This window comes from Mesoplodon mirus (genome assembly GCF_964341445.2).
Source record: "Mesoplodon mirus genome assembly, chromosome: 12".
NCBI lineage: Eukaryota > Metazoa > Chordata > Mammalia > Artiodactyla > Ziphiidae > Mesoplodon > Mesoplodon mirus.
In genome coordinates this window covers 1,096,767-1,122,082 of record NC_138988.1, presented here as the reverse complement: position 1 = coordinate 1,122,082, position 25,316 = coordinate 1,096,767, and the positions used below count along the sequence as shown (strand labels likewise).

The following is a 25,316-nucleotide window of genomic DNA, read 5'->3' as shown; positions in this document are numbered from 1 at the left end:
GCGCAGAGATGTGGAGAGCAGGGCACGGTGGGCATCTGCAAGCACTTTCCTACTTCCAGTTAAACCGCTTGTGATGTTCAGGAAGGGACAAAAATTGAGGCTGGAGAGCCCGGGTCACGAAAGATCACCAAGTGCTTCTACTGAGCTGGCCTGAGGTCAGTGGAGAGCTACGTGGGTTTTAGGAGAATCCCTCGGGCCGCCAGGGGTGGACGTAGATTGAGGCAGGTTGGAAGCAGTTACAGTTGGTTCCAAATCTGCGGATTCAACCAACAGGGTAGTTACAAAAAAAGTTTTTTAGTTCCAGAAAGTTACAAAAAATCAAAGCTTGATTTTGCTGTAGGCCAGCTAACTATTTACAGAGCATTTACGCTTATTTGCATAGCATTTACATTGTATTAGGTATTGAAAGTAATCTAGAAATGACAAAGTATACAGGAGGGTGTACCTAGGTTACGTGCAAATATTGCACCATTTTATATGAGACTTTAGCATCCTTGAATTTTGGTATCTGCAGGTAGCCTGAAACCAATCTCCCAAGGATACAGAGGGACGAGTGTGCTGCGATTCTTCGTCCAGGTACAGGCAGCCTGGGCTAGGGCAGGCGAGCAGGGCAGGGCTGGATCTCAGCCCTCTTGCCCTGGCATTTTTGTGCGGTGAACAAGCATCTCGGGATGGGGCCCCGGGTAGGGGCGGGAGCGATGAGGAGGAGGAGAAATATCCAAGACGTATCAGGAGATGGAGTCTCTCGGTCCTGGGGACTGGGGACAGCAAAAGGGAGGCACCCAGGATGGCAGCAGGATCCTGGCTTGGGTGGGTGACAGTGCCACCTCTGAGATGGGGGCGCGGGAGGAAGACAGGGAAGGAATCCAGCAGCTTAAAACAACTGCCATGTTGTCTCAGTGTCCGTGGGCCTGGGCCGGGCTTGCTGGGTGCCTCTGCCTCGTGGTCCTGCTGCTGAGGCAAGCACTTTTGTCTATTATTTAGGAAGCCCGATTCTGCAGCAGCATCTCCTCCTGTCAGCCATGCCTCGGGAGGATCACCACCCTGAGCCTGGTGCAGACGAGGGATGGAACCTGAGAGTCAGATCTTTATCTACTAAACTACCATTCAGGGAAACTAGCTGCTACCATGCTCTGTGTGGTGTGCAGGGGGCACTGCAGTGAGTCAGCACTCCTCTGCCCTGGAGGGAGGGGAGATAGATACCCTCATTACTCCACAAATGAAATCCCACTGAAACCTATGCGTGGGGCCCAAAACTCAGAGTACAAAATGCAGAATTGCGCATGGCGGTAATAAGAGCAAACTTCCACCTCCTCCCACGCCCACTCCAAAGTGTCTGTACTGTCTCGAAAAAACAAAGATGGAGGGGGGGCGGTCATTTGGCTTAGTCACCGATTCTCCATTTCTTCTCCTTCCTGGCACAGGGTGGAAGGGAAGTTTCCTGCCCCTGGAGGTCAGAAGTGGCCTATGACTTGTTTTGCCGATTAAAGGTGTGCAAGGGGAATGCGTGTAACTTCCTGGCAGAAACTCTTGGAGCTGTCCACCCAGGAAGACAGGCACCTCATGGAGCTCAGCCTCTCTTGGCTGATACAGAAACTGCACGCTGACCAAGGTCCAGATAAACTGGGTCCCAGACGGTCACAAGGCAGCGGCTTCCTCACCTTCCCCTTGTTCAGAACAGGAGCGAGGCAAAGACTGGGGCCCAGTCTCATTCCAGCCCAGCTGTGAAACAAGTATGGTGTCACAGGGTGTGTTTCTTGGGGCTACTGTGCTCAGCGGGTGCCTACGAGCACCAGGCCCTGAGTCAGCCTCCACACATTCAAGGAATGCGATAAGCATGGCTCTGTCCTCACGCCACTGGCATTCTAGTTGGGGGAGGCTGATGCTGAACTAGGAAGTGACTAAATGAATATGAACCCGTTAGAGAGATTGTGCTGCTGTGTAAGCAGATGGGGCAGGTGGTTCCCGGAGAAAGAGAACCAGGAATGGCTTTCTTGACATAAGAGAAGCCATTTTTGGCTTGGTTGGGATGGAAGCCTGGCCACAGTGCTTACGCTTAAACAGGTCTCAGTAATTAATGATCTTAAAGGAACAAAAGAACGCAGAAACCGTTATCAGGTGAGAGAAGTAACAATGCTAGACAACGTATCCGTTGTAAAGATTCCCTGTTCGGATGCAATGGCAAAGATTAGCCTGAAGGGCTCAACCATCAGATCAACTGGACCCTAAGGGAGGATGATGGTGACCTTCTCTGAGCCTCATGACTTCAATTAACTAAAGCTTGCACTGCCCAAGCCCCTTGATGAATACGCATGTACCCTTAGCTTAAAACGTCCCCAATTTTGTTGTTCGGGGAAGCACGAATTTGGGAAAAGTCCCCTATGTTCTCCTTACTTACTGCAAGTGATCAGTTCTTCCTTCTCCCGCTCTTTGCCTTGGTTGTGTCTTTCCACTCGACGTCCACCAACAGACGAACCCAGTTTTGGTAACACTGGGAATGAAATAAAGGGGCTTTATGTGACAGAGACTGGACAGCTACTTTGGCTAGGGTGTCAAACAGGAGGGGGGGGTCATGTGACAGGAGCCAGGCCGGGAGTGGGGGGCGGGGGACAGGTGTAGACCCACAAGCAGGAACAAGCTTGGTATAGCCAAAAAACAGAAACAGAGACCAGTGTGGCTTGAGCACCCAGTGAGGAGCGGGTGGGAGGGATATATTGGGAGGGATAAGGACTCAGAAGCAGGAGGGGCCTGACATGGCGGAACCCGGGGGAGGGGAAAGAGGAGTGAACACAAAAGGGACGCAGGAGGTCAATCCGGGAAGGCTTCCCGGAGGAGGCTGCCTGTAGTTAGAGGTGAGAGGTGGCGGATCAAACCCCAGTTCTGGGCTTTGTTACTTCCTGGTCCTGTCGCTTCGGTCAAGCACTTAACGTCTTAGCCTCAGGTTCTCCTGAAATGCTACTAGTTACAGCTGTTCTGAAGAGCTACCGTGAGGCGGAGGGTGTGCAGCACTGCGTTGGCTGCGGCCGCGAGGGCAGGTGCGCGGGTTACGTGCCGGTCCGGGCGGGGCTTGTCCCCTGGGACCAGAGGTCCTCAGGCAGGCGGCGAAGGCTCCTCCCCGGACGCTCGGCTGCCGCCGGCGGGAGAAAGGTCGCGGGCGAGCGCGGGGGGGCGCGCAGGTCGCGGACAGCTGAGGACAAGGCCCCTTGCGGCCGAGAGGGCCGTGCGCTGTCTCTTTAAGAGGTTGGCGAGCCGCCCCGCCCCCTGGGGATCTGATTGGCTCCTCCCGCTACGGGCGCCCTCTTTTCTGCGTAACCCCATTCCTATAGGCCGCTGCGGGCTGGGGGCGGGCCTCCGTGCCGCAAGTAGGGACAGTGGCTGTTTTGCAGTTTCGGCGGAACGAAAAGGACGCGCCAGCCTTCCGGGTCACTGCTGTCGGGAGGCCCGCTCGGTGTCTGGCCCGACGGCGTCTCCCTACCCGCCCGCCCGCTCAGTCTGCGGGAGCCAGCCGCCCGCGCCTCTTGTGCGACGCTCCCCGGCCCGAGCGCCGGAGGTCGAGTCCCGCGGCCTTGCGGGGTCCGCGGCGGGCGGCGGATGGGCAGTCGGGGCCTCAGGTAAGGAGGGGACCCCTCTCCTGCCCCAGCTGCGGGAACCGATCCCGGCGGCCCCCGTCCCGCCTGCCGCTCCTGCCGCCGGGAGCGACCCTCCCGCCCAGAAGCGGGCTGGGGGCGCAGAGGGCCGGCGTCCTGGGTCCCCGGGGAAGCCGGTCTTGCGGACCCTGCGATCCAGGTCGTGCGGGAAGACGTCCCTGCGAGTGGCCGAGTCCCACTTCCGGCTCCCCGGGCCCGAGAGGGCGGGGGTCCACTGGATAAGAAGCGAGGAGTGACCTGTCCTCACGCTGCAGTAGGGACGGGGCCGAGGGCCTCCCAGATGGTCCTCCCACTCCCCAGAAGGGCTGGACCGCACTCTGCTGGACATTCATCTGTCCACTCACAACGTTTGTTGTCCTGGGGGGGGGGGCTGGGTCATGAGATGCCTGGGCTGGACAACCCACAAACACACAGCGACGGCCGCTTCAGACAAACAGAGATAGTCAGGGAGGGCTTCTCAGAGGAGGTGGCCCGAATGGTGAGACGCAGCTGGGAAAGAGCACGCACCGGGGCCCTGAGGTAGGAACAGCACAGCAGCTTGGAGAACAGGCTGAAAGACGGGCTGCAGAGTGGAAGGGAATCGTCAGGGCAGTTGGCAGGGGTGAGGCCAGGTTGGACTTTGACGGCCCAGGGCTGTCCTTCCTCCTGGGGGCTCTTGGCAGGGTCCACCTCCCCGCTCTCCAAGGCTGAAGGATTAGGGGGTTGGCCTCTGTCCTGTGGAGTCTTCCTCACCCTGTTTCGGTTCCAGGGTTTTAAGGCTCATCAACCAGCCCCGGTCGGGAGCCGTTTAAGCAGCAGCCTCTCTGCTCAGGGTTTTGTTTGCCCCAGGGTTTCCCATCCAGTAGCTCTGGGTGGTCAGTCCCACTACACAGATGAGAGATGGGAAAGCGGAGGCCCACAGAGGGGAAGGTCCTTCTGGCCCAGGGTCTCACAGCAGGTCCAGTTCGCAGGACCATAGCCAGTTGGCATCCTGCCCACAGAGGGAGGGAGGGAGGGAGGGAGGTGGGTGGGTGGGTGGGAAGAGGCCTCTGGAATGTTAGTGAGGTCAGGAGAGTCCTTCCCAGGTGGAAGAAACGTCCCAGATTCCAAATTCCCCGGTCCTGAGAGGCCAGGGGTTGCCCCAGAGCACTTGGCATCCCAGGAACTCCCCCTCTGAGAATTCCCTTCCCCATCCCTCTGGTCTGGCTTCACCCCTCCCTCCCCTGCCCTCAGCCAGCCTTCCCACCATCCCCTCTTTCCTGAGCCTGCAGACCCCTTACTTTGCCACTGCCTGGGCTTCTGCCAGCAAGGCCAGGAGCTCACCTGTGGTGGGGAGAGGGGAATACAGGCCACAGGCTGACCCGTCTCAGCCTCTTTCCCCCTCGTGTGATGGGATATTAGCAGTCCCCTCTCTTGGAGGCTGGTGTGGTGGCTCAGCACGTGACCCCGTGGAAAGCCTCAACTGCACACGGGCAGGGAAGGGTGCATTGTCATTTTTATCATGGCTTCAGTTATTTTGTGAGCTTTGACACATAGTGGCAATTCTGGTGTGGCTCAGGTGTGGTTCTGGGGCCAACAGAGCAGCAGTGCCAGCTGGGAGGGTGTTAGAGATGCAGACTCTCAGCCCCCAGACCTGCCTGACCCGAATCTGCTTGTTACCAACACTCCACTCTGGATCAAACCCGGCTGCAGGTGGAGAGACCAAGGCCCCCGGAGGGGCCCCTGGCAAGTTGCCAGTTGGGGGCCTGCGCTCTGGAGACAGACAGTCTGGGCTGCCCGGCTCCGGGCTCTGTGCAGGGGGTGACATAAGTACCTCCCTGCAGGGTGGCAGGGCTCCGTGAGCCTTCTCTGCAGTTATTACAGAGCCAGCAGGGCTTGGTAGAGGGGGCTTAGCTGACGCTCTCCTTCCTCACCTCAGACTCCACAGCAAGTGGCGCTTGGACCCGTGAACCAGATCCTTCCCTGCTGCACGTCCCCCAGCCCCTCCTCCGGGAAGAAAAGCAGCAGTTACCTTTCTCTGTGGGACCGTTTGTAGACATTCACTTCTCTGGTCTTGCTTGATCCTTACAGCAGCCTTGTTGGGGGGTGTAATTGTCCTGTGACACCCGGAGAGGGGAAAGACTCCCCCAAGGTCATGAAGAAAGAACCTGGCAGAGCCAGAAGCACAACCAAGGTCTACCCAACTCCAAGTCAAACTGGCCTACGCAGGAAAGGGAATTTGTTGGATTTTGTAACTGAAAAGTCCGGCCTGGGGGTGTAGGTATCTAGCTTCAGGTGTGGTTGGATCCAGGGGCTCCTGCAAGGCGCTATCTCCAGGATCTATATCCATCAGTCTTTCACCTCTGTGTTGGCTTTCCTTCCACGTGGGACTCCAATGTGCACATTCCCTGGAGTTGTGGAGGGGTGGAGTCAGCAGTACCTAAACCCTGTGGATGGGGACTGGGGTGCTGAGGTGCCCCCACAGGAAAATGGGGTGCTGGACAGGCAAGGCCAAGAGAAGCGCTCTGACCGCCCCCCCTCCCCACTCTATCCGGCCCCCCTGCTTCTGTCCCCATTCATCCCCACGGGCTTCTCTGCTGTGTGGGGTCCCTGAAGGGTATCAGGCAGCCCTGGACCCCGAACCTGTGTCACATGGGCACCCTGCGCCCTGCTCAGGTGCCCCGCACTGCGCCACACCACCCCCACTCTGAAACCTTTGGCTTACAGCAGCCGAGGCTCAGCTTCTGGCGCTGGCAAGGGGCCCCTGTCCTGAATGCAGGGCATCAAGGAGGGTCCTGCAACAGCGGGGCACCTTGTTAGCGAGGCAGGGGGCAGTGTCACAGGGACACTGGGCTGGGCGCCCCGAGGCTCGGGCCAGAGCCCCGGCCTCAGCCTGCCCTGCCCTCTCCCCTCACCCCAACGTGCGTCTGTCTGCGGGTCTTGCTGGCCAGACCTCCCAAAGGGATCCCAGATCCCTCCACTCCACCCCCGCTGCCCCCGCCGGTCGAGCCACTGTCCTCGCCAGCCTGGCCGGGCACTCCTCGGCCTCCCTGCCTCTCCACAGCAGCCTCTCCACGTGGGAGTGGGGCCGCGTCGCCCACCTTCCTACACCCTCCTGTTGCATTTAAAGTGAGCTCACCATGGTGGTCCCGGCTGGCCTGGCCCCTACCCTTTCTCCTCTCTCTTCCAGCCTGCTCTTTGCCCTTTGAACAGGCCAAGACTGTGTTTTCTTCTTAGCACTTACCTCTAGGAGAAGTTTGCTTTTTAAGTACGGGTGTTTGTGCTGGCTGTCGGCCTCCCCTTCGAGAATGAAGGCCCCAAGAGGGCAGGTGTGTCCTGGCACCTGGACCCGCCGGCTCATAGCAGGTGCTCGGCCACGTCAGCACCGGTGGAAGGGTGCAGAGTGCGGGACCAGGGAGGAAACCAGCTTCTTTCCTTGGACCTACTGTGTCAGGCACACGTTCTCCCCTGTAATACCTCCCATCCTTGGTGTATCCTCAGGCTCCCCATGGGGATGCCATCCCAGAGCCGGTGGGTGGCCTGTGGGAGAGAAGGATGGGGATTCTGAGCCCTACGTCTCGGCCCTCCCGCTTCGGAATCTCCCCACTCTCGGCAGAGCAGCACTCGCGTTCCCCAGCTTGGCCCGCGGGGTGCTGCCCTGCAGGCCTGCTGTCCAGGGACGTGAGCGCAGCACGAGCACGGGATCCTGTTGCTTCGCTGCAAACCCTGCGGGAAGTGTCCTGGGCTGCTCCTTGCTGAACGGGAGACCTGCGCTCTCAGCATACACGATTCATCTTTTCCATTTTTTAAAATCTACTGAAGTGTAACCCACGCGGAAAACCGCTCGGATCACAGGTGCGTGGCTCCACGAACCGCGACACTGGAGCACGCCAGCGTGCCCGCCACTGGGTCGTGTCCCCAGGGCTGGCCCCGCGCCCTCGGCCCTCCACGGGGTGCCCCTCCTGGTGCCTGTGTAGGGTCAGGCCGCGTGCCCACAGCTGGCCGGGACGTGCTTAGCGCCCGGCTGCCAGGCCCTCCGTGTCACCGCAGGGCAGGAGTCACTCTCATTTCTGGGCGGCGTTCCACCGGTCACACGGATGCCCCGTTGACGTGTCAGTTCTGCTGACGGGGGCACTTGGGCTGCTCCCGCCTGGGGCTATCGCGAATGGCCCAGAAATGGGGGCGCCGCGTCAGGAGCCCAGTCTGTTCAGTCATCGTTTTAAAAATGCTGGCATCTGTCACGTCCCACTGCCACCCAGGCCCACGCGCTCCCTGCGACGTGCTGCTGCTGCTGCCGTCCGGTCCCCGACACACAGCCGACAGCGAGGCCCCTGTCGGGGGCTGGGTCGCGACCTGGGTGGGAGGGAGCGCCACACCTGCCCCCCACCTGCCAGCCCCCACCACCCACCAGAGGCCCAGGGCTGCACAGCCCCTGCGCTGCTCACGTGGCGGCTCTCACCCCCCAGGGCCGGCTGCTGGCGGGATGGACACCCCGGAGGAGGAGATCGGGGCCAGCGGGGCCCCGCCCCCCGCGCCCAACATCAGCGTGCCGCACCGCTGTCTGCTGCTGCTCTACGAGGACATCGGCACCTCTAGGTGAGGCCGGCACAGTCCTGCCGGGCTGCGTGACGGGGGGTTTCCGGGGTTGGATGTGTGTGTATGTGTGTTTGAGAGAGAGACGGGTGGGCTGCAGACAAAACCCCACCAGTGAGCCGCCCTCTGTACCCACCTGCCAGGGTCCGGTACTGGGACCTCTTGCTGCTCATCCCCAACGTGCTGTTCTTCATCTTCCTGCTCTGGAAGCTTCCGTTTGCTCGGGCCAAGATTCGAGTCACCTCCAGCCCCATTTTTATCACCTTCTATATCCTGGTGAGTTCATTCCAGTTGGTGACAGAAAACCCAACTTCAATTGGCTTAAGCTGTCTTTGTAATGAAAAGGCAGCTTCAGGTATCGCTGGATCCAGGGGATTAACTGATGCCATCAGGACTGTCTTTCTCTCTCTCTCTCTCTCTCTCTCTGCATCTCTGCTCTCCTCTGGCCTTAGCGCAGATGAGTTCTCCCCATAAGGTATCGGAGGTAGCCAAGAGCAGCTCTGAGCTAACCTCCCTGTTTGACTGAGCCAACTCCAGCAGAAGAGTACCTCTTTCCTGATGCTGCAGTGTTGACCTGGAATCCCCTCTGAGTGGCCCACCTTGGAACCCCTGTTCATCCCCGAGCCAGACTCTGTGACTAGCAGGGAAAGGGACACTTTGGAGCTGGGACGGTGGGGTCAGCTCAGCCAGACCGTATGGATTGAGGAGGGTGGTGGTCCCAGGAAGAAAATTGGGGAATGGTTACTAGAGGGAAGGGGAATGGATGCTGGGCTGGGGCAGGGGAAGCCCACTGCATTCTGAACCCCAGCTGTGCTGAGTGACCACGGGCCAACGACTTGGCCTCTCTGGGCCTCAGTGCCCTCCTACACGATGCGACATGGATCTGCTTTAGTTTGTGGTGCTCCCGCGAGCACCCAGTGAGACTGCGCAGAGCTCCAGCCCCATGGGGGCCTGGCACACAGTGGGCACACGGCCCTGAATGGTGTCACCCTCCCTGAGATTGGACACGGTTTTCAAGGCACAAAAGACAGTGTACAAACCTGCGCTCTTTTGTTCATGTGTGTCAGAAAACTGCACTTAAGCTCCCAGGAGCCTGGGGTTGGGGGGCGGCGGCGGGGTAGTATTGACTGAGAAACCGACAGTCCCAGCTGGACCCCGGGGTGCTATCTCCATGTATTTCGTAGGTGAGGTGCAGCACAGACAGGTGCCAGAGGCAGCGAGCGGCAGGTCTGGGATTAGAACCCGGCAGGCTGGCTGCACCACGTCAGCCTAACAAGACTTCCCGGGCTGTCAGCGTAGCCAGGAAACCAAGGCCCAGAGGGGAGGGCCAGGCCTCGCTGCCTCCCACCCAGGCAGCTCGTTTAGCGTGGAATGCTTCCATTCTTGAGGAATTGAGGGCTCCTGCAGACGTGGGGTGCGGGGTGCAGGCCCTGCGGTTCCCGGACCTCTTGTCCCCCGACGCCAACCCCCCGACCCCTCTCTCGCTCACCAGGTGTTCGTGGTGGCGCTGGTGGGCATCGCCCGGGCCGTGGTGTCCATGACGGTCAGCGCCTCAGATGCTGCGACTGTCGCTGATAAGGTGGGGCTGGGCCTGCTGGCAGGGCCGCTGGGCACTGGGTGGGAGCAGCCGGCCCCCGGCTGACGCTCCGCCCACTCTGTGTCCAGATCCTGTGGGAGATTACCCGCTTCTTCCTGCTGGCCATCGAGCTGAGTGTGGTCATCCTGGGCCTCGCCTTTGGTGCGTCTGCTGCCGCGGCCAGGGCTCCCCTGCCCCTCCCCGGCTGGGGGCCGACCCCACCGTGGTTCCCTAGGCTGGCTCCCGCTGACTGACCAGCCCGTTTCTTCCAGGTCACCTGGAGAGCAAGTCGAGCATCAAGCGGGTGCTGGCCATCACCACGGTGCTGGCCCTGGCGTACTCCGTCACCCAGGTGAGGTGGGGGCAGGCAGCCCCGGGGGTCAGCGGGGCTGGGCATCCACTGCCTTCGGGCCCTGAGTCAGAGTTGAGTGTGCAGTGGCTCAAACTTTAAATGCAGCTAAGGAACCACCTGGGCGGCTGGTTAGCAAGGCAGGTCCTGGGCCTCTCCAATTCCGATCCAGTAGCTTGAACCTACCGTTTCAACAAGTAGTCCAGGTAGGGAGAGTGCAGGTCTGTAGATCCCACTGAGACCCGTCTGTCCAGAGACCCCTTTCTTACTTGGGGACTGCCCCTCCCCGGGCCTGAGGGCTGGAGCTGGGGGGCAGGGCGTGGCTAGAGAGCTGGCTAGAGCAGGGGACTGAGCGCCAGGCAGAGCGGGGCTTGGTGTGGTGGGGAGCCCAGGGACGGGGCGTTCCAGGTACAGGAGCCCCTGAGACCCTCCCCTGGCCGCCGCTGCAGGGCACGCTGGAGATCCTGTACCCGGATGCCCACCTTTCGGCTGAGGACTTCAACATCTACGGGCACGGGGGCCGCCAGTTCTGGCTGGTCAGCTCCTGCTTCTTCTTCCTGGTGAGTTGGGGGATGGCCGGAGCCTCGGGCACGGCCTGCTAGCGGTCTCAGCACTGGGCAGTAGCTCCCTGCGTCCTGGTCAGTGCCAATGTCTCCGCAGGTCTACTCTCTGGTGGTCGTGCTCCCCAAGACCCCGCTGAAGGAGCGCATCTCCCTGCCCTGTGAGCGCCTGGGGACGGGGCTGGGCGCGGGGTGGGCTGTTGGCCTTGCGGTGGCCTGGAGCGGACAGCTCTGTGTGGGTGGGAAGCAGGGAGCCGGTCCGGTCCCGACACCTGGGCAGGACCTCACGCGCGCCCACCTCGCAGCACGGAGGAGCTTCTACGTGTACGCGGGCATCCTGGCGCTGCTCAACCTGCTGCAGGGGCTGGGGAGCGCGCTGCTGTGCGCGGACATCATCGAGGGGCTCTGGTAAGCGGCCGGGGCCGGGGGCGGCCGGGAGGGGGAGGGGGCGGGGGCCGGCTGGGTCGCTCCGCCGCAGCCCTAACCCGCCCGTCCCCCCAGCTGCGTGGACGCCACCACCTTCCTCTACTTCAGCTTCTTCGCGCCCCTCATCTACGTGGCCTTCCTGCGGGGATTCTTCGGGTGAGTCCTCCAGCGGGGGCTGCAGGGAGGGGGACTGGGGGACGGGGTTCCAGGTCGCGCTCTGGGCTTGGCCGCCCCCAGCTTCCAGGCTGCGGGCGCCCCCGCGTGGCCGCCGTCGGGATCACGCCTTCTGCCTCTTGCACATGCGCAGCCGCCACTGCAGCATCCCAGCCTCCGGGCTCGGGGCTGGGGGGCAGCTCAGGCTGGGACCGGAGCTTGAGGAGTCGGACAGGGTACGTGTGTGTACATGCACGTGCGTGCGGATATACATGCACACTCGGGCGCGCACACATATGCATGCGCCCCTATAGATATAAACACATGTATACAGACGTATACATGTGTAACGTGCATGTGCACACATATAAACATGTACACATATATTCATTTATATGCACATGTACACACACGCACATGCATGCATATACCACACCCATACAGGCACGCATAGGTTCGCATAGATATATATAAGTACAGACATACACATTATGCACACAACACAAAGACATGTACACTTTTCCCGCGAGAGAGGCCATGCCTGCTGGTCTGCACTGTGTCTTTCATTTAAGGATAGGTCAGCTCATTCCTCGGCACCTGCTGTAGCCGCAGACACAACAGGGGACAAGGCAGACACAGACCCCTGAGCTCACGGAGCTTGTGTTCCATCTGGGGGCAACCGGAGTGGGGAGCAATGTTGGGGGAGTCCAGTGTGTCTGTGAGTGTGGGGTGGGGTGCACTTCTGTGACTCAGACGTGGTGGAAGCAGGCGTTCTGCCCCCAGCCCCCCCTTCCCTGCCTGCCGGGTCTGAGGGTGGGCTGCAGGGGTGCCTCGGCTCTGGAGCGAGAATTGGATTGGATCCTCCCAGCCCTGATGTGCATGACCTCGCACACGATTTCTCTCCCTGGCCTCACGCTCCTTTTTGTAAATGGGGAGGGATGCTTTCTCCCTGGACAGTTACCCAGAGGACTGAGGACGGGCGGGCACCTGGTGGGCAGTAGTCAGTGCTGCAGGGCAGGGGTCTGGGCCCGGGTCTGCCCCGCACTGGGGGCAGGTGCTGTTTTAAGGCCCATCATTTCCCCGGGTCGAAGTCCTTCCACCCATTTTACGGTGAGAAAGCAGGCGCTCGCCAGGCTCACATGCCTGCAGCAGGAGGGCCGGTTTTAATACCGGTGTCCCAGTGGACTCCAACATCAAAGCAAGGGAGGGGACCTCGCGGGGTGGGTGTCAGGGGGCCGTCAGCACGCTTCTTGCCATGTCTGATGCCTCGTTGCCCAGCCCCAGCGAGGAAGGCCTTTCCTGACCCACAGTGGGGCTCCCCTGCCTCTCCTGCCCTCCAGCTCGGAGCCCAAGATCCTCTTCTCCTACAAATGCCAAGTGGACGAGACCGAGGAACCGGACATGCACCTGCCCCAGCCCTATGCGGTGGCCCGGCGGGAGGGCCTAGAGGCAGCGATGGCCGCCAGCACGCAGTTCGACTCGGCCGGGGGCGTGGCCTACCTGGACGATGTGGCTTCCATGCCTTGCCACACTGGCAGCATCAACCGCACGGACAGCGAGCGCTGGAAGGCCATCAACGCCTAGCCTGGCTGCCCCGGGAGGGCGGGGGGGCCTGGGGGCCTGTGGAGGAGCGGCTGGGGAGTGCAGAGCCCCTGGCACAGGAGGACAGGGGGTCAGGCCCGTGCGTGGGCAGCAGCCGTGCAGGCCCTGTCCTGCCCTCTGTCCCCCACTTGCCTGCGGCCACCTCTGCTTCAGCTGGAGGCCGCCTCCCCCTCCCACCTGCCCCCACCTTGCTCGGCGACTGGGCTCCGACTTTGCTGTCTCAGGGCCAGGCCTGGCTAGGCTGGCCGAGGGCACCTCCCTGCAGCCTGGGCCCCCAGGACTGGTCTGATCCTCCTCATCCTCCGCAACCACCCCCCCACAAAGCCCACTCTGGCGGATGGGCTGAAGTGTGTATATTTTCTTGATCTGTTTTCTAATAAAAAGGAAAAGGAGCAGAGGGTGTTGACGTGAAGGCTGTGCGGGGATTCCGGGGCCGGGGTGCCCCTCTGCGCCGGGAGCCCGGCGTACCTGCTGCGAGGCCCTGTCGGAGCGGAGGGGACGGCCCTGGAAAGAAGTGTGGTTCCTGTGCGCTGTCCTGTCTGCCCCTCACGCTCTGTTATCCCGGGCAGCACTTCCCCTCCTGCAGCGTCCGTTTCCGCGTCTGTGAAATGGGGATAAGAAGGCCTGGCTCGCAGGGACGTTTGTGAGGATTAGCAGAGTGCAGGTGGGGCACGTGGTGGTGGAGCGACGGTGACCACAGGAGTTATTTTTAGGCACTAGAATACTGCTCGGCACATAGTAGGCCCTCGGAAAGTAGGATGCGGGGACTGATGTTTATAATCGTGGATGTGATGAGCTGAAAGCGGGGACAGGTCCGAATAAAGCCCGGGGCCCTGGGGTGCTGAGGGCCAGGCTGTGCTCCACCTCTACTGCCCACCTTCTTTCTCAGGAGGGCACCGAGGGCGCCAGCTCCAACACGGCTCACGACTGGGGGACCAGCGGCCAGGCTCCCCGGATCCAGGGCTGTCAGCAGGCGTGGGCACAGCCAGCGAGCTGGACTCCGGGGCCCGTGGGGCCGCCAGGGGGCTCCTGCAGGCTCCTCGCTGTGCCCTGCCTGGCTGCCACCCCACAGCTCCCACAGAAGCCTGTCAGGTGCGGGGGGCAGCCAGCGGGGCATTCCGAGCCGGGCAGGTGTGGGGGGCCAGACAGGGAGGAAGCGATCCTCAGATCCAGAGCTGGGTTCGCCCTCGGCAGCGTTGACGGGCTGTGTCTAGGACAGCACGGCGGCAGCCTGCGTTGGCTCCGTGTGATGACTCGGTGGAGGGGGCAGCAAAGGAGGCCTGGCGCCGGCTGCAGGGCAGCTGGTGGACCGTGGAGGCTGGGGGGAGCCTCCGCTGCTCTGACCCCGTCTCCCTAACCCCCTCCCCAGAGGCACCGCAAGGCCGGGGTCTTCCTAACCTTCCAGGAGCACCCGTGTTCACACGCGTGTATGCACGTCACCCCTAGTTTGGGAGCGTGAATGTCTGTAGCTCGTTTCCCACGCTAACACCTGGTCTTGGGCTCATTCCACGTCAGGTGGGAGAACTGCGAACGTTCTGGATACGTGGCAATTGATTTACCCAGTCCCCTTGGGAGGGACCTTGGTTCCTAATATGTTTCGCAACAACAAGCAATGCAGCAACCAAAGTCCTTACAAGTAACTCACACGGGTGGCATTGCTGGAGCACAGCCTTCACTAGTTAGCTCATTAGTCTCGCAGTCTTCCGGCAGAGACTAATCGCTGTCCTCCAGTACGTGTTCTCCTTTTCTTCCGCTGTCGTAGGATGCCTGGTTTGCAGCTGGATACACAGCTGCCTGGAACAAAGACTACACTGTCCAGCCTTCCTTGCAGGTCCTGGCCAGTGGGATGTAAGTGTGTGCGCAACTTCCTTGAAGAGAAAGGAGAGGCTTTTCTTTCTTGCAAACTGGGATGTGGTTGTAATGGCTGGAGTTGTAGCAGCCATCTTGAATCATCGGGGGATCTTGGAATGGGAGCCTCTCATGGCAGAGCGACAAGGTAGAAGCAGACGAGGTCCCCGACACTAGGGCACCCGTAACAGCCTTGGACTTCCTCCTTTGGACGACTTGTTGGATGTGAGAGAGGAGTAAACATCTGTCTTTCTTAAACCACTTTGGACTTTTCTCTCACTGATAATCGAACCTAATCTGAACCGACACACCCTTCAAAGAGGCTGTACCAGCTTTGACCCCTCTGAGCACAGCCTCACCAGTGCCGTGTGCTGTTCAAATTCTCGTTGTTCCACAAGTCCGTGCTCATGTCTGTTCTGCTGGAACCACACCCCGTGTGCTGAGTCTGGGTGGGAACAGACCTCATGCCGAAGAGTGGCCAGGAGGTGGGGCATTCTGGATGACGAGTCCACCATATTGGCTCCACGTTCCAATCTTACGGCCTCCTGCTGTTCACAGCCTGTGGACCTTGACATCATGCCTCTCTGACCCTCGGTTTCCTCATCAGTGACACAGGGCTGCGGGTGACCAGTGGCCACGTGATATTCATTTTCCCTTCCTCAGTAACTGCATCAGGATGTTTGGAGGGTCAGTGAAGCACCAGATAGAAAGTGACATTCCAGCCCCTTTACATTCACTCAGGTGACTAAGTCCCGGTCCTTGGGATGTTAGCAGGAGTATGAGATTTCTTCAGCACAGGCTGCTTCAAGGGGGCTGACGGAGCTCGGAGATGTGCTCCTGTGTCCTCCTGCCTTCTCCTTCCTGCTTCCTGGAATGCAGATGTGATGACGGACTCCAGCAGCCAGCCTGGACGATGAGGTGACTCTGGGAAGCTAGTCAACAAGGATGGTCAGACAGAACAACAAAACAAGCCCTGTCCCTAATGACGATGGCACTGCCGTACCAGCACAGCGCTACTGCACGATAGAACAGAACTCTCATACACGAGAGAAAGACTATCTTGTTTACGGCAATCCCGATACTAAGGGAAACACGTGAAAATCCTAATGTGTCCCCCGATGGGGGCACATGAGGGAGATAGGATATTTCCAGACACCAATTTGTGTCTTTTCCTTCCTGAGCCCACCCTCCTCCCTCCCCACCAGAGGGAGTTGGGGCCTGGGCTTATTTGTTGAGGGAGCCTGTGGCTGGTGGACGACCTCTGACTTTGTTTCCAGATGGCTTGGGCTACAGAGGCAGCAGGGGCTTGTGGGAAGACACAGGTGGGATTCCCTGTGGAGTGAGGTCCTTCTATCCCCGAGCACTGGGGACCAGGCACGGGTGAGGCCAGGCTGCAGATAAGATGGCTCCCCTGTGGGTTTAGGGCACAGAGTGCTCCGCTGCTGCAGAGGGTCCCCCAGCCCGGGTGTGGCTCTGACACAGTGCAGCTCTGAAACCTGCAGGTCCTGTGGCCAGGAGCCCTGGAGGTGACAGGGCGACCCGGGACCCACGGTGTGTTTGTCTGCTCGGCTGCTATAATGGATTCCATGGACGGGGGCGGGGCTTGAACCACAGACATCCGTTGCTCACAGTTCTAGGGGCTGGACCTCCAAGACCAAGGGTTGGCTTTTCCCAAGGCCTCTGTCCTAGGCGTGCTGGCCGTGTCCTCTGTGTGTGCACATTCCTGGTGTCCCTGTGCCCATGAGGACACAGATTGGATTACAGCCCACCCTGATGGCCCCATTTACGTTTAACGACTCCTTAAACGCCCCCGTCTCCACATACAGTCACATCCCGAGGCCCTGTGTTCAGGACCCCACACTGACACAATGCCCCCTTTACAGACCGAGCAGCAGAGGGACAGAGGTCACACGGCCACCAGAGGCGGATGCCATCTGACCCCAGGCCTCCAGCCCTGTGCCTGCTGCCCAGACTCACAGACGCACCTCCCTCAGGAGACGGGCTCCGAGCCTTGTTGCTGGGGCCATCAGACTCCAGGCCAGTCTGGGGGCGGTGCAGAGGACCCCTAGTGGGCTGCCTGGGGGTACAGGGAGCCCCTGGTGTTTGTGGCAGCGCTGGGTCCGTTCGGCCACACGGCACCCCAGCCGGCTCCTGGTCCAGCTCTGCTGTTCCTCACCTGTGACCCTAGCAGGCCCCTCGCGGGCGGATCCCCCACTGGAACGTGGTGCCGCCGTGCCTCCTTGGCCTCCATGCAGCCCCCAGGCCCACCCTGTTCAGGGCCTGGCACCGAGCAGCTCCCTTCCAGGCAGGACCTTCCGGGGCGCCGGAGCCGCCTGTGGGGAGCGGCCCGTGCCATCGGCCCGCAGAGCAGAGGCTGCGCTGGGCGCCCGAGCGTGGCCAGCGTTTTCTTTCTCATATTGTTTGCAGGTGGTGACTCAGCTGAATCATTCAGCAAATCAAGACCCAATCACCACCCACCGTGAAGAGTGTTTAAAGCTGGGCTGCAGTCAAGATCTCGTTAGGCACTCAGGAGGCCCCGGGACGCAGAATCAGTTCCACTTGGCTGGGGTCGAATCGGGAAAGTGGGCCCAATTCCAGGGGAAGATTGGAGAGCCGCCCTGAAGACATGGTCCTCCCTGGGGCCGGGCCTGCCCTGGACGGGGGCCCAGGGCTGCCCCGAGTTGGTCTGCCTGGTATGGGTGGTAGCACGCCCCTGGAGTCATCCAACAGCCCCAGTGAGGGTGGCCTTCCGGAACATTCCTGCTCTTCCCCTTAAGATCTGACTCCAAACTCTGGCTCTCATCATCCTCATAAACACAGGGGGCCCATGGGCAGGAAGAGGTGGGGGAGGAAAGCCAGGGCTGCCACTGTCCCGTGCCTGAGGAGCTTCCCGCAGGCCGCGCTGAATAACTGCCGTGTGCCCTGGTGGCCGCCGTGCCGCAAGGGAGGCTGAACACGGCAGGGTTTCCTTTTCTTTTCTGAGCTGGTACATGCTGCCCCCAATAGATCAGTGAGAAAGAAAGAAAAGTGGTGTCAGGGAGGCAGCTGGTGGTCTCCGCCACGTACCCGGGGACACAAAGACCACCGGTAGCTGGTGACGCACCGCCAGCTCGTCTGTCTTCCATTTCCCCACAGTCCCTGGATAGTGTTTTGAAAACAACTTTATGAATTTAGCGTCATGGATACAGCGAAAGCCCCCGTGTAGCCTCCCTGCTGACTCTGCCCCAACCCCCGGGGAACCACTTTCCCGCCGTCTTGAACTTCGTGTTTATCGCCGCAGCACACGTATGTGTGTCTGCAAACAATGTGCTTTGAGTCAATCCACCGGCTTCATTCTGAACTCTTCTTCCCCGACTTGATTTTTTTCACTCAGTTTTGTGGGGGGGACTTTTCCTACCTTGATACTTCCTGCAGCACTCTGTTGTGTAAACAGAGCATCGTCTACTTGTCAATTCTATCTTTCAGGTTGTTTCCAAACCGTGAAAGCGAGCGGTGTCCCGATGCACGTCCCACCTCTGACTGGTTCCCACATGCCCCTCAGGGGGCTCTCGGGTGGATCCAGAGGACGGAGCTGCTGGGGTTATGGGCATCCGCGTCTGCAGCTCCAATCTTCTCCCGGTAGTCGATGGTGGTGATCAGGGCACAGGCCAGGGGCTCTCACACTGGGGTCCTCACCCCTCAGGGCTTCTGAGACCCTTCTAGGGGTCCCTGAGGTCAAAGCCATCTTTGTAGTAGTGTGAGATATTCCAGCCTTTCTCATCCTCTCACGAGTGCACCGTAGAATTTTCCAGACCAGCGTGTGGTAACGTCATAGCTCTGATGGCCGAAGGCACGGTTGTTATTGAAATTAAACTTTGAGTATATAATTTTGAATATGTAAATGTTGGAAGGCAAAACTCACAGCCACAAAAGCTCTTCGAGGCCCTCAATGGTTGTGAGTGTAAAGAAGTCCTGAGACCAAACAGCTCAGGACGGGGCATGGCCTGGACGCCAGGGCGGGGCCCAGCGGGGCTGTGGCAGCTGCGTGGCTCCTCCCCACTTTCTGGGGCGCCGGTGGCACAGTGATCGCACACGTGGCCGCGGAGATGTGCTGACCGGCCCTGCTCGTGGGCCCCCAGAGGACGTTCGTGCTCCTGGAATTCTCGGCACAACTCAGAACAGCCGCAGCCTGACCCCTCGGCCGCTGGGGGTCGCTGAAGGCGTGTCACAGACCTGACCTCTCTGATCCCGTCCCACTGGGGACACTGAGCACCTGAGCAGGGAATCCTTTTCGAGGCTTGGGGAGGGCCGGGGTGCAGAGGCAGGAAGTCAGGGAGCCCGGTGCAGGGCAGACTCTGCTTCCCAGAACGACCTTTACCCGCCGGGTCTCAGGTGCAGACGCACAGAAGAGGAACAAAGAACTTCCCCTGGGCCACCTGAGGGCCACGGGCGACACGATGCCCAGCACCACGGATGCTTTCTTGTGTGTTTCCCTCAAACGGACACTCCTCCTGCGTGACCGCTACGCCAGCACTCACGTCAGGAAAGCGCACGGATACGACAGAACCGTGCAAGCCTCAGACCCCACACACGCTTTGCCGATGGTCCCCGTCATGTCCTTTACGGCAACAGAATCTAGTTCAGGACCACAGGCTGCCAGGTTGCTGCCACTGCGAGGAACCTCTTCTCCTCATCTATTCATCTGTTTGTTATTTACTTATATTTATGTATTATTCAGAGGAAAACAGGGACCCTTTTGAAAGGGGGCACAATCATAATTACACAGAGACCCTAGGTATAAAGCGGGACTTTTCCCCAGAAAACTGGGAGGTGGGCTCACCTGTGACATGCCCCTCCCCAACGCCAGCTGGCCCCCTGCTAAGGAGAGCACGCTGCCACCGCTGCAAAGGGGATCCCTGCCCCCCAGCTCCAGAAGCCAGGCCTTAAAGGGCCTCCTGACACCGCCCGCCCCTCACCGCCACATCCATCCTGTCACCAGGTCCCGTGCATTCTACTTCCAGCTATGGCGTCGTCCACGCCACCACCGCACCCCTCCCATCCCCTCTGCAGGCTGAAGCCAGAGGCTCTTTAAAAATGCAGCTCCGATTCTGTCCCTCTGTGCCCTCCCCCGGTCCCCGCCCCCAGCTCCCAGAGGCCTCAGCAAGACCCCCCCAGAGGCCCCGCCCTCCTCACCTGCCTTACCTGGAGCCTACCTCCCTGGCTGGGCTCCAGCACCCTGGTCTGTGGGCCCCTGTGACTCCGAGCTTCCCAGCGCTAACCTGCCAGACACGGACGGAAGGAGATTGCTCGTGGCTGTGAACTTTTATGGTTACCAAGTCATGTTGTTTTACAGCCATTGAGTTAAATTCATCAGGAATTGTAGGGGGTATTACTTTGGCTCCAGCTGTGAACTCTAATTCAGCTTGGCGACTTGGCCTGGGAACTTCCCACGCGACACTAGAATCAGCGGCCTCCACGCGCTCTTCTCGCTGCCCCTGCCGCCGGGGCTCACCCGCCAACAACATCAACAACCCAAAGGCCTGGTCCGGGAAACAAAGTCCCAGTCAGGCGTTGTATTTAGCTCTCTCAGGCATGACACCTGATATATTGGTGTAAAAGACCCAGCTCGGGCTTCCCTGGTGGCACAGTGGTTAAGGATCCTCCTGCCAATGCAGGGGACACAGGTTCGAGCCCTGGTCCAGGAAGAAGCCACATGCTGCGGGGCGGCTAAGCCCACACGCCACGACTACTGAACCTGCGCTCTAGAGCCCACAAGCCACAACTACTGAGCCGGCGTGCCTAGAGCCTGTGCTCCGCAGCAAGAGAAGCCACCTCAATGAGAAGCCCGTGCACCACAACGAAGAGTAGCCCCCGCTCACCGCAACTAGAGAAAGCCTACGCACAGCAACAAAGACCCAACGGAGCCAAAGATAAATAAATTAAAAAAAAAAGAGACCCAGCTCAAGATTCATTTACATATTTGAAAACGTTTTATTTGGAATTTTAGTGCACATTCAGTACTGTCATCTTTATTTATTTATTTAAGCTGCACTCAGGTGTCTGCAGAAGAGCCACGTGTGTAGCTCCTGCCCCACACGCCAGGCTGCTGGAAGGTCCTGCACCTCCGGTGGCCCCCTTAATCCTTGAGACATTGAATTCCCCAGGTGCTATTATTGTCCCTATTTTACAGATGATAAACCTGAGGCTTAGAGGTTTGGTGACCTGGCCAGGCTCCTACCTCTGGAAAGCGGTGGAGCTGTGGCTCTGACCCAGGCAGTGGGGCTCAGGCCCGTGTCTCCACCACTGTATTACGCTGCCTCTCCTTCACGCACTGCCTTTGTAGAGCTGAATCTGTTTGTGATGGTATCTGGTTACTGCGATTTCTGTTGGGGGCCCCGACACAAGACCCTGTCCTTGGTAAGTGGTCAGTATATACTGGTTGAATGAATGAATTAATGAAATGATCCCTTAGGTGATCAAAATGTCCTCATCCTAAGTTCCCTCTCGTGGAATGAAGGGTTATGAGCAGAGCATTGATAGACGATGGATGCTCAGAGGGCAGAGATGGGTCATCCTGGGCCAGCCTTGCCAGTGGGAGCCAGGGAAGGCTGCCCTGAGGAGGTGACACTGGGTAAGTTTTGCAGGATGAGTAGGAGTTCACTGGAGCACAGACATCCAGCCTGAGAGCACCTGGGGCTGGGAGCGTCGCCTGCGGTGGAGGTTCGGGCTCAGCTTCAAACAACCTCCCTTCACTGCGGGTGCCTCTGCCTCCACACGGGAGGCTGGCCCGAGAGCACACAGCAAACCAGAACGGAGGGACAGGTGCAGATTCCGGGCGACTTCTTTCAATGCTCGCATCCACAGGGGCCTGAGGCCCTGGACTTGCATGACATGGGCTTCTCCCCATGTCGTAAGGCCAGTCTGGCTGGGTGTCTGACCCTGGTTACCGGGAGGACCCAGGGCAGAGGAGAGCTGGCCCAGCTCAGGGGCCAGGGTGAGGTCTGCAGCCCCTCCAGCACCGAGTCCGCAGGGACGGGCAGTTGCAGGTGCGGAGACGCTGGTGTATTCTCCCAGCTCTCGGGCAGAGGCGGCGGCTCTGAGACAGGGTGGAGGGCGAGCACACACGCCCGGGGTGCAAAGCCACGGCAGCTGCAGGTTTGCGGGGGAACCTGCATGAGCCTGCGGGCACCGGCCCAGAGACACACAACAGAAACACACACGCACTTCAAAAATGTGCAGCTCTCCCCACAACAAAGTACACGCCCCTTGAGCGAGAAATTCCACTTCTGGGAAGCTGCCCGAAGGACAGAATGGAGGATGTGGGCCGAGACCCAGCTTCGGGGAGTCTCCCTGCGGTGCAGCTCATAAGCTGGCAGTGCTCTGGATTCCAGCGTGGCAGGGGAGCACGACGGCGCTCAGCCCTCGGACCAAAGGCAGGCGGTTCCCTTCCTCGGGAAGAGCAGCCTTGTTTACCGTCACGTGAAAGAAAGGCCGCAGCTTGAGAACCGTCTAAATGCTCTGAGCCCATCTGGGTAAAGCAAGTCAGGACCAGTGACAAGCAGGGCTGTGGGGCTTTCTGTCCCCGCAGGAAGCGAGTGACGCTTTGTGGGTTAGAAAAACAAACCCGAATTGGAAGATGAATATGAAGTCTGCACACACCTACCCCCCGTGTGCGACCATGCGTTGTGAATGAAGACTGAGGTCACAACGTTGCCTTAAAGGCAGGTGGCTGGGGCAGCCGTGGTGTCCGGCGGGGACGCTGCCGCCACTGCGACCGGGGAGGGCCCCCAGGAACACCGGGCGAGGAACAGACTCCACGATACAGTAAGTGGGGGACAAAGCAGAACAGTGTTTATGGTGCGTGATCATTTTGTATAGACCAGCCTTCACGCACGCACGTCTCTGGGAGGACGTGCAGGACACACAACGGCCCATGTCTGGGGCGGGGACAGGTGTCCGGGATCAGGGTGGAAAAAGGGAGGCCCGTGGAAGCTGCAAACCCGTCCACACCTTGAATCGAAACGTTGTTTGCACGTGCTCCCTGTTCGAAAGCATGACTGAAACATTAAGGAAGAAGGAAGCACACACGTCTCAGGTTAGCACACAGCAGGGGCGTCCGAACACGGGAGCACCAGCTCCTGCTCACGCCGACGCCCGAGCGGCGCCCGCGGGCCCACACGTGCTCTCCGTGCCAGGCTCAGCTCGGGGGGGGGGGCCGGGGGGGGCGGCAGGGAGCGGTGGCCGCCCGGTGCTCCGCCTCTTCAGTGCCCTCTGGCCGAGCTGCCAAGTCTCTGCTAGGCTGGCCCGGCGGCCGCAGAGCCGCTTCTCTGAACCAGCTGCACCGAAGAGCAGAGCAATGAGGCAACTAAACTGGTTTAAACGGAATTCAGAGCCCTGATGTCTCTCTGGGAGGGTGGCCTCGTGGCCTCACCTCTGCCCTGCGTGGCGGGCAGGGGAGCAGGGGGTGAAAGGGCAGGGCTGGCGACAGACCCCAGAGACAGACACTCAGACCTGCGGCCCCTCCCGGCTCGTACCCGCACACGGGAGCCGGTGGGCCCTGCACTCGTCCACGCACTCGTGTATTTCATGAACACCCAGCATGTGCCAGGCACCGTCCCAGACACTGGGATCCCCAAAGTCCTCGTCCTCCGGAGCCAGGGGACACAGATAACAAAGAAATAAGCGAGACAATTCCAGGATGAAATGGGAAGATGGGAAAGGGAACGGGCGGGGAACAGGACCAGCTAGAGTGCTCAGGCCTCTCCAAGGACGTCACATTCCTGCTCTGAGGCTGGGGACGGGAAGACGCAGACACAGAGCTTTCCACAGAGCAGGCACAGTAAGTGAAAAGGCCCTGAGGTAGGCCCAGTCTCGGTTAATGTAGGCAAGACCAGAGGTTAACACGGCCAAAGCAGGGAGCAAAGAGGAGGGACGGGCTGGAGGCTGCCTGTGGGCTGGCACCGTCCCATGAAGCTCAGCGCTCGTGTGGAAGGCGCGTGTTATCCACGGCGGCGCTGGGAGGGAAGGGGCCGCGCAGCCTGAGGCCCGGCGCCAGCTGCTCTGGCCTCCGCGTGCCCGTGCGGCTTCCCTGACAGAGGAGCAGGTGGCCCCCAGGGCAGACACAGGGGCGGGGAAGCGCAACTGCGGAGTACACGGGCCTCTCACTGTCGTGGCCTCTCCTATTGTGGACGTGCAGGCTCAGCGGCCATGGCTCACGGGCCCAGCCGCTCCGTGGCATGTGGGATCTTCCCGGACCGGGGCACGAACCTGTGTCCCCTGAATCGGCAGGCGGATCCTCAACCACTGCGCCACCAGGGAAGCCCAGGAGGAGCTTTTTAACGGCACCAACTGGCCATGGAATCCCCTGCTTGTAAGGTGGTGAGCTTCCTGTCCTGGGAGGTAGGGCAACCCATTGGGAGGTTTCTACAGAGGGAACTCCGGTGCTGAGCAGGGTGGGACCGCGTCTGTTTTCCACCCGGCCTGGGGGCGTCTTGGGGACTCGATGGGCAGCATGCCTGCCAGTGTGTGCTGCCAGGCGAGGCCCTGACCTCGCGAGGCCCTGACATCTCCAGGCCTCCGTCTCCTCAGCTATAAAAGGGAGGCAGCTATAAAAGGGAGGCGGTGGTACTTGCTCAGCATGTGCAAACCCTAGAACAGAGCCCAGCTCGAGGCGCAGCCCACGCTGGGGAGCTGCTGCATTATTTCAGCAGCCCGTGGGCTCCCATCCACTTATTCTTTTTTTTGATTCGAAAACCTCAAAACATGTATATGGTCAAAATAAATAAAGAAAATGCTAATCCACCCATCCAAACGGATCAGCGGTGAAGGGTGTCTCCCTCCAGCCCTGGCCGAGCTCCTCCCAGAGGCCACCGCGGCAGCGTCTTGTGGGGACGGGCTGTCCTTCCAAAGCAGCTCCACACATCAGGGAGTGTGCCTTTCCCCCACAAACCGTAGCATCCTGTACACAGTCTCCTGTGCTCGGGCCCTTCCCCTCGCTCCAACAAAGCCACATGCACTGACTTTAAAGTTTTAAACTTCCGACTAGAATATCCATCCTCTCAGGGCTTCAAAGCGTCAATGATCAACACTGAGTACTCTCTCTCCTTCCTGCACCTGACCGCCGCTGCCCAGACGGCTGCACACCTACCCGGTTTCTCAGGGATCCTTCTAGTGTTTCTTTACACAAGTACAAGCACATACCAACAGGCCTCCTACTCCCACACCCACCTCTGCACGTCGGTTTTTTCCCTTAACGTCTACCGGCACGTAGATCTCCCCTTACCTGCCAGGAGTCTCCTCGTTGCCGTTAACAGCTGCGTACTATTACCCCGGGGGCGTCCGAGGCAGTGTTTCTATACGGCTCCCTGGTGGGTTGTGATTTCACCATCACAAACACAGCAGCAGTGGCCCTCCTGATGTAACGTTGGCAACATGGTACCCGGCTCTGCCTGCAGGGGCCAGGGTTGGCGTGGGTTGCTGGGTCGGCGAAAAGCCTGATGGACAAACAGCGTCCCCCCCGAGGGTGCCTGCTGCGTGCTCCCACCAGCGACACGGCAGGGCCCTGTTTCCCACGGCGTCGCCAAGTCGGTGTGTGTGCACCTGATGGAAGTGAGTACTGGTGGGAA

At 60.0% G+C, this 25,316-nt stretch overlaps 1 protein-coding gene and 1 long non-coding RNA gene across 2 annotated transcripts; one reads left to right on the top strand and one right to left on the bottom strand.

Moving 5' to 3' along the window:
* The first annotated feature begins 3,347 nt into the window (after nucleotides 1-3,347).
* TPRA1 (transmembrane protein adipocyte associated 1) lies at nucleotides 3,348-12,991 on the top strand. Its single transcript, XM_082638954.1, has 11 exons — nucleotides 3,348-3,611; nucleotides 8,072-8,201; nucleotides 8,342-8,474; nucleotides 9,691-9,777; nucleotides 9,864-9,936; nucleotides 10,047-10,126; nucleotides 10,573-10,683; nucleotides 10,784-10,844; nucleotides 10,989-11,091; nucleotides 11,185-11,265; nucleotides 12,603-12,991. Exons 2-11 carry the CDS (start codon nucleotides 8,089-8,091, stop codon nucleotides 12,844-12,846), a joined length of 1,086 nt encoding a protein of 361 aa, XP_082495080.1. The 5' UTR covers nucleotides 3,348-3,611; nucleotides 8,072-8,088; the 3' UTR covers nucleotides 12,847-12,991.
* A 367-nt stretch (nucleotides 12,992-13,358) lies between these two features.
* Nucleotides 13,359-25,015, bottom strand: LOC309813379. The gene is made up of 3 exons (XR_014295492.1): nucleotides 24,974-25,015; nucleotides 19,894-19,970; nucleotides 13,359-13,465 (listed from the first exon to the last, which is right to left on the bottom strand). It is a non-coding gene; the product is annotated as an uncharacterized lncRNA (long non-coding RNA).
* Between the last annotated feature and the right edge of the window lie 301 nt (nucleotides 25,016-25,316).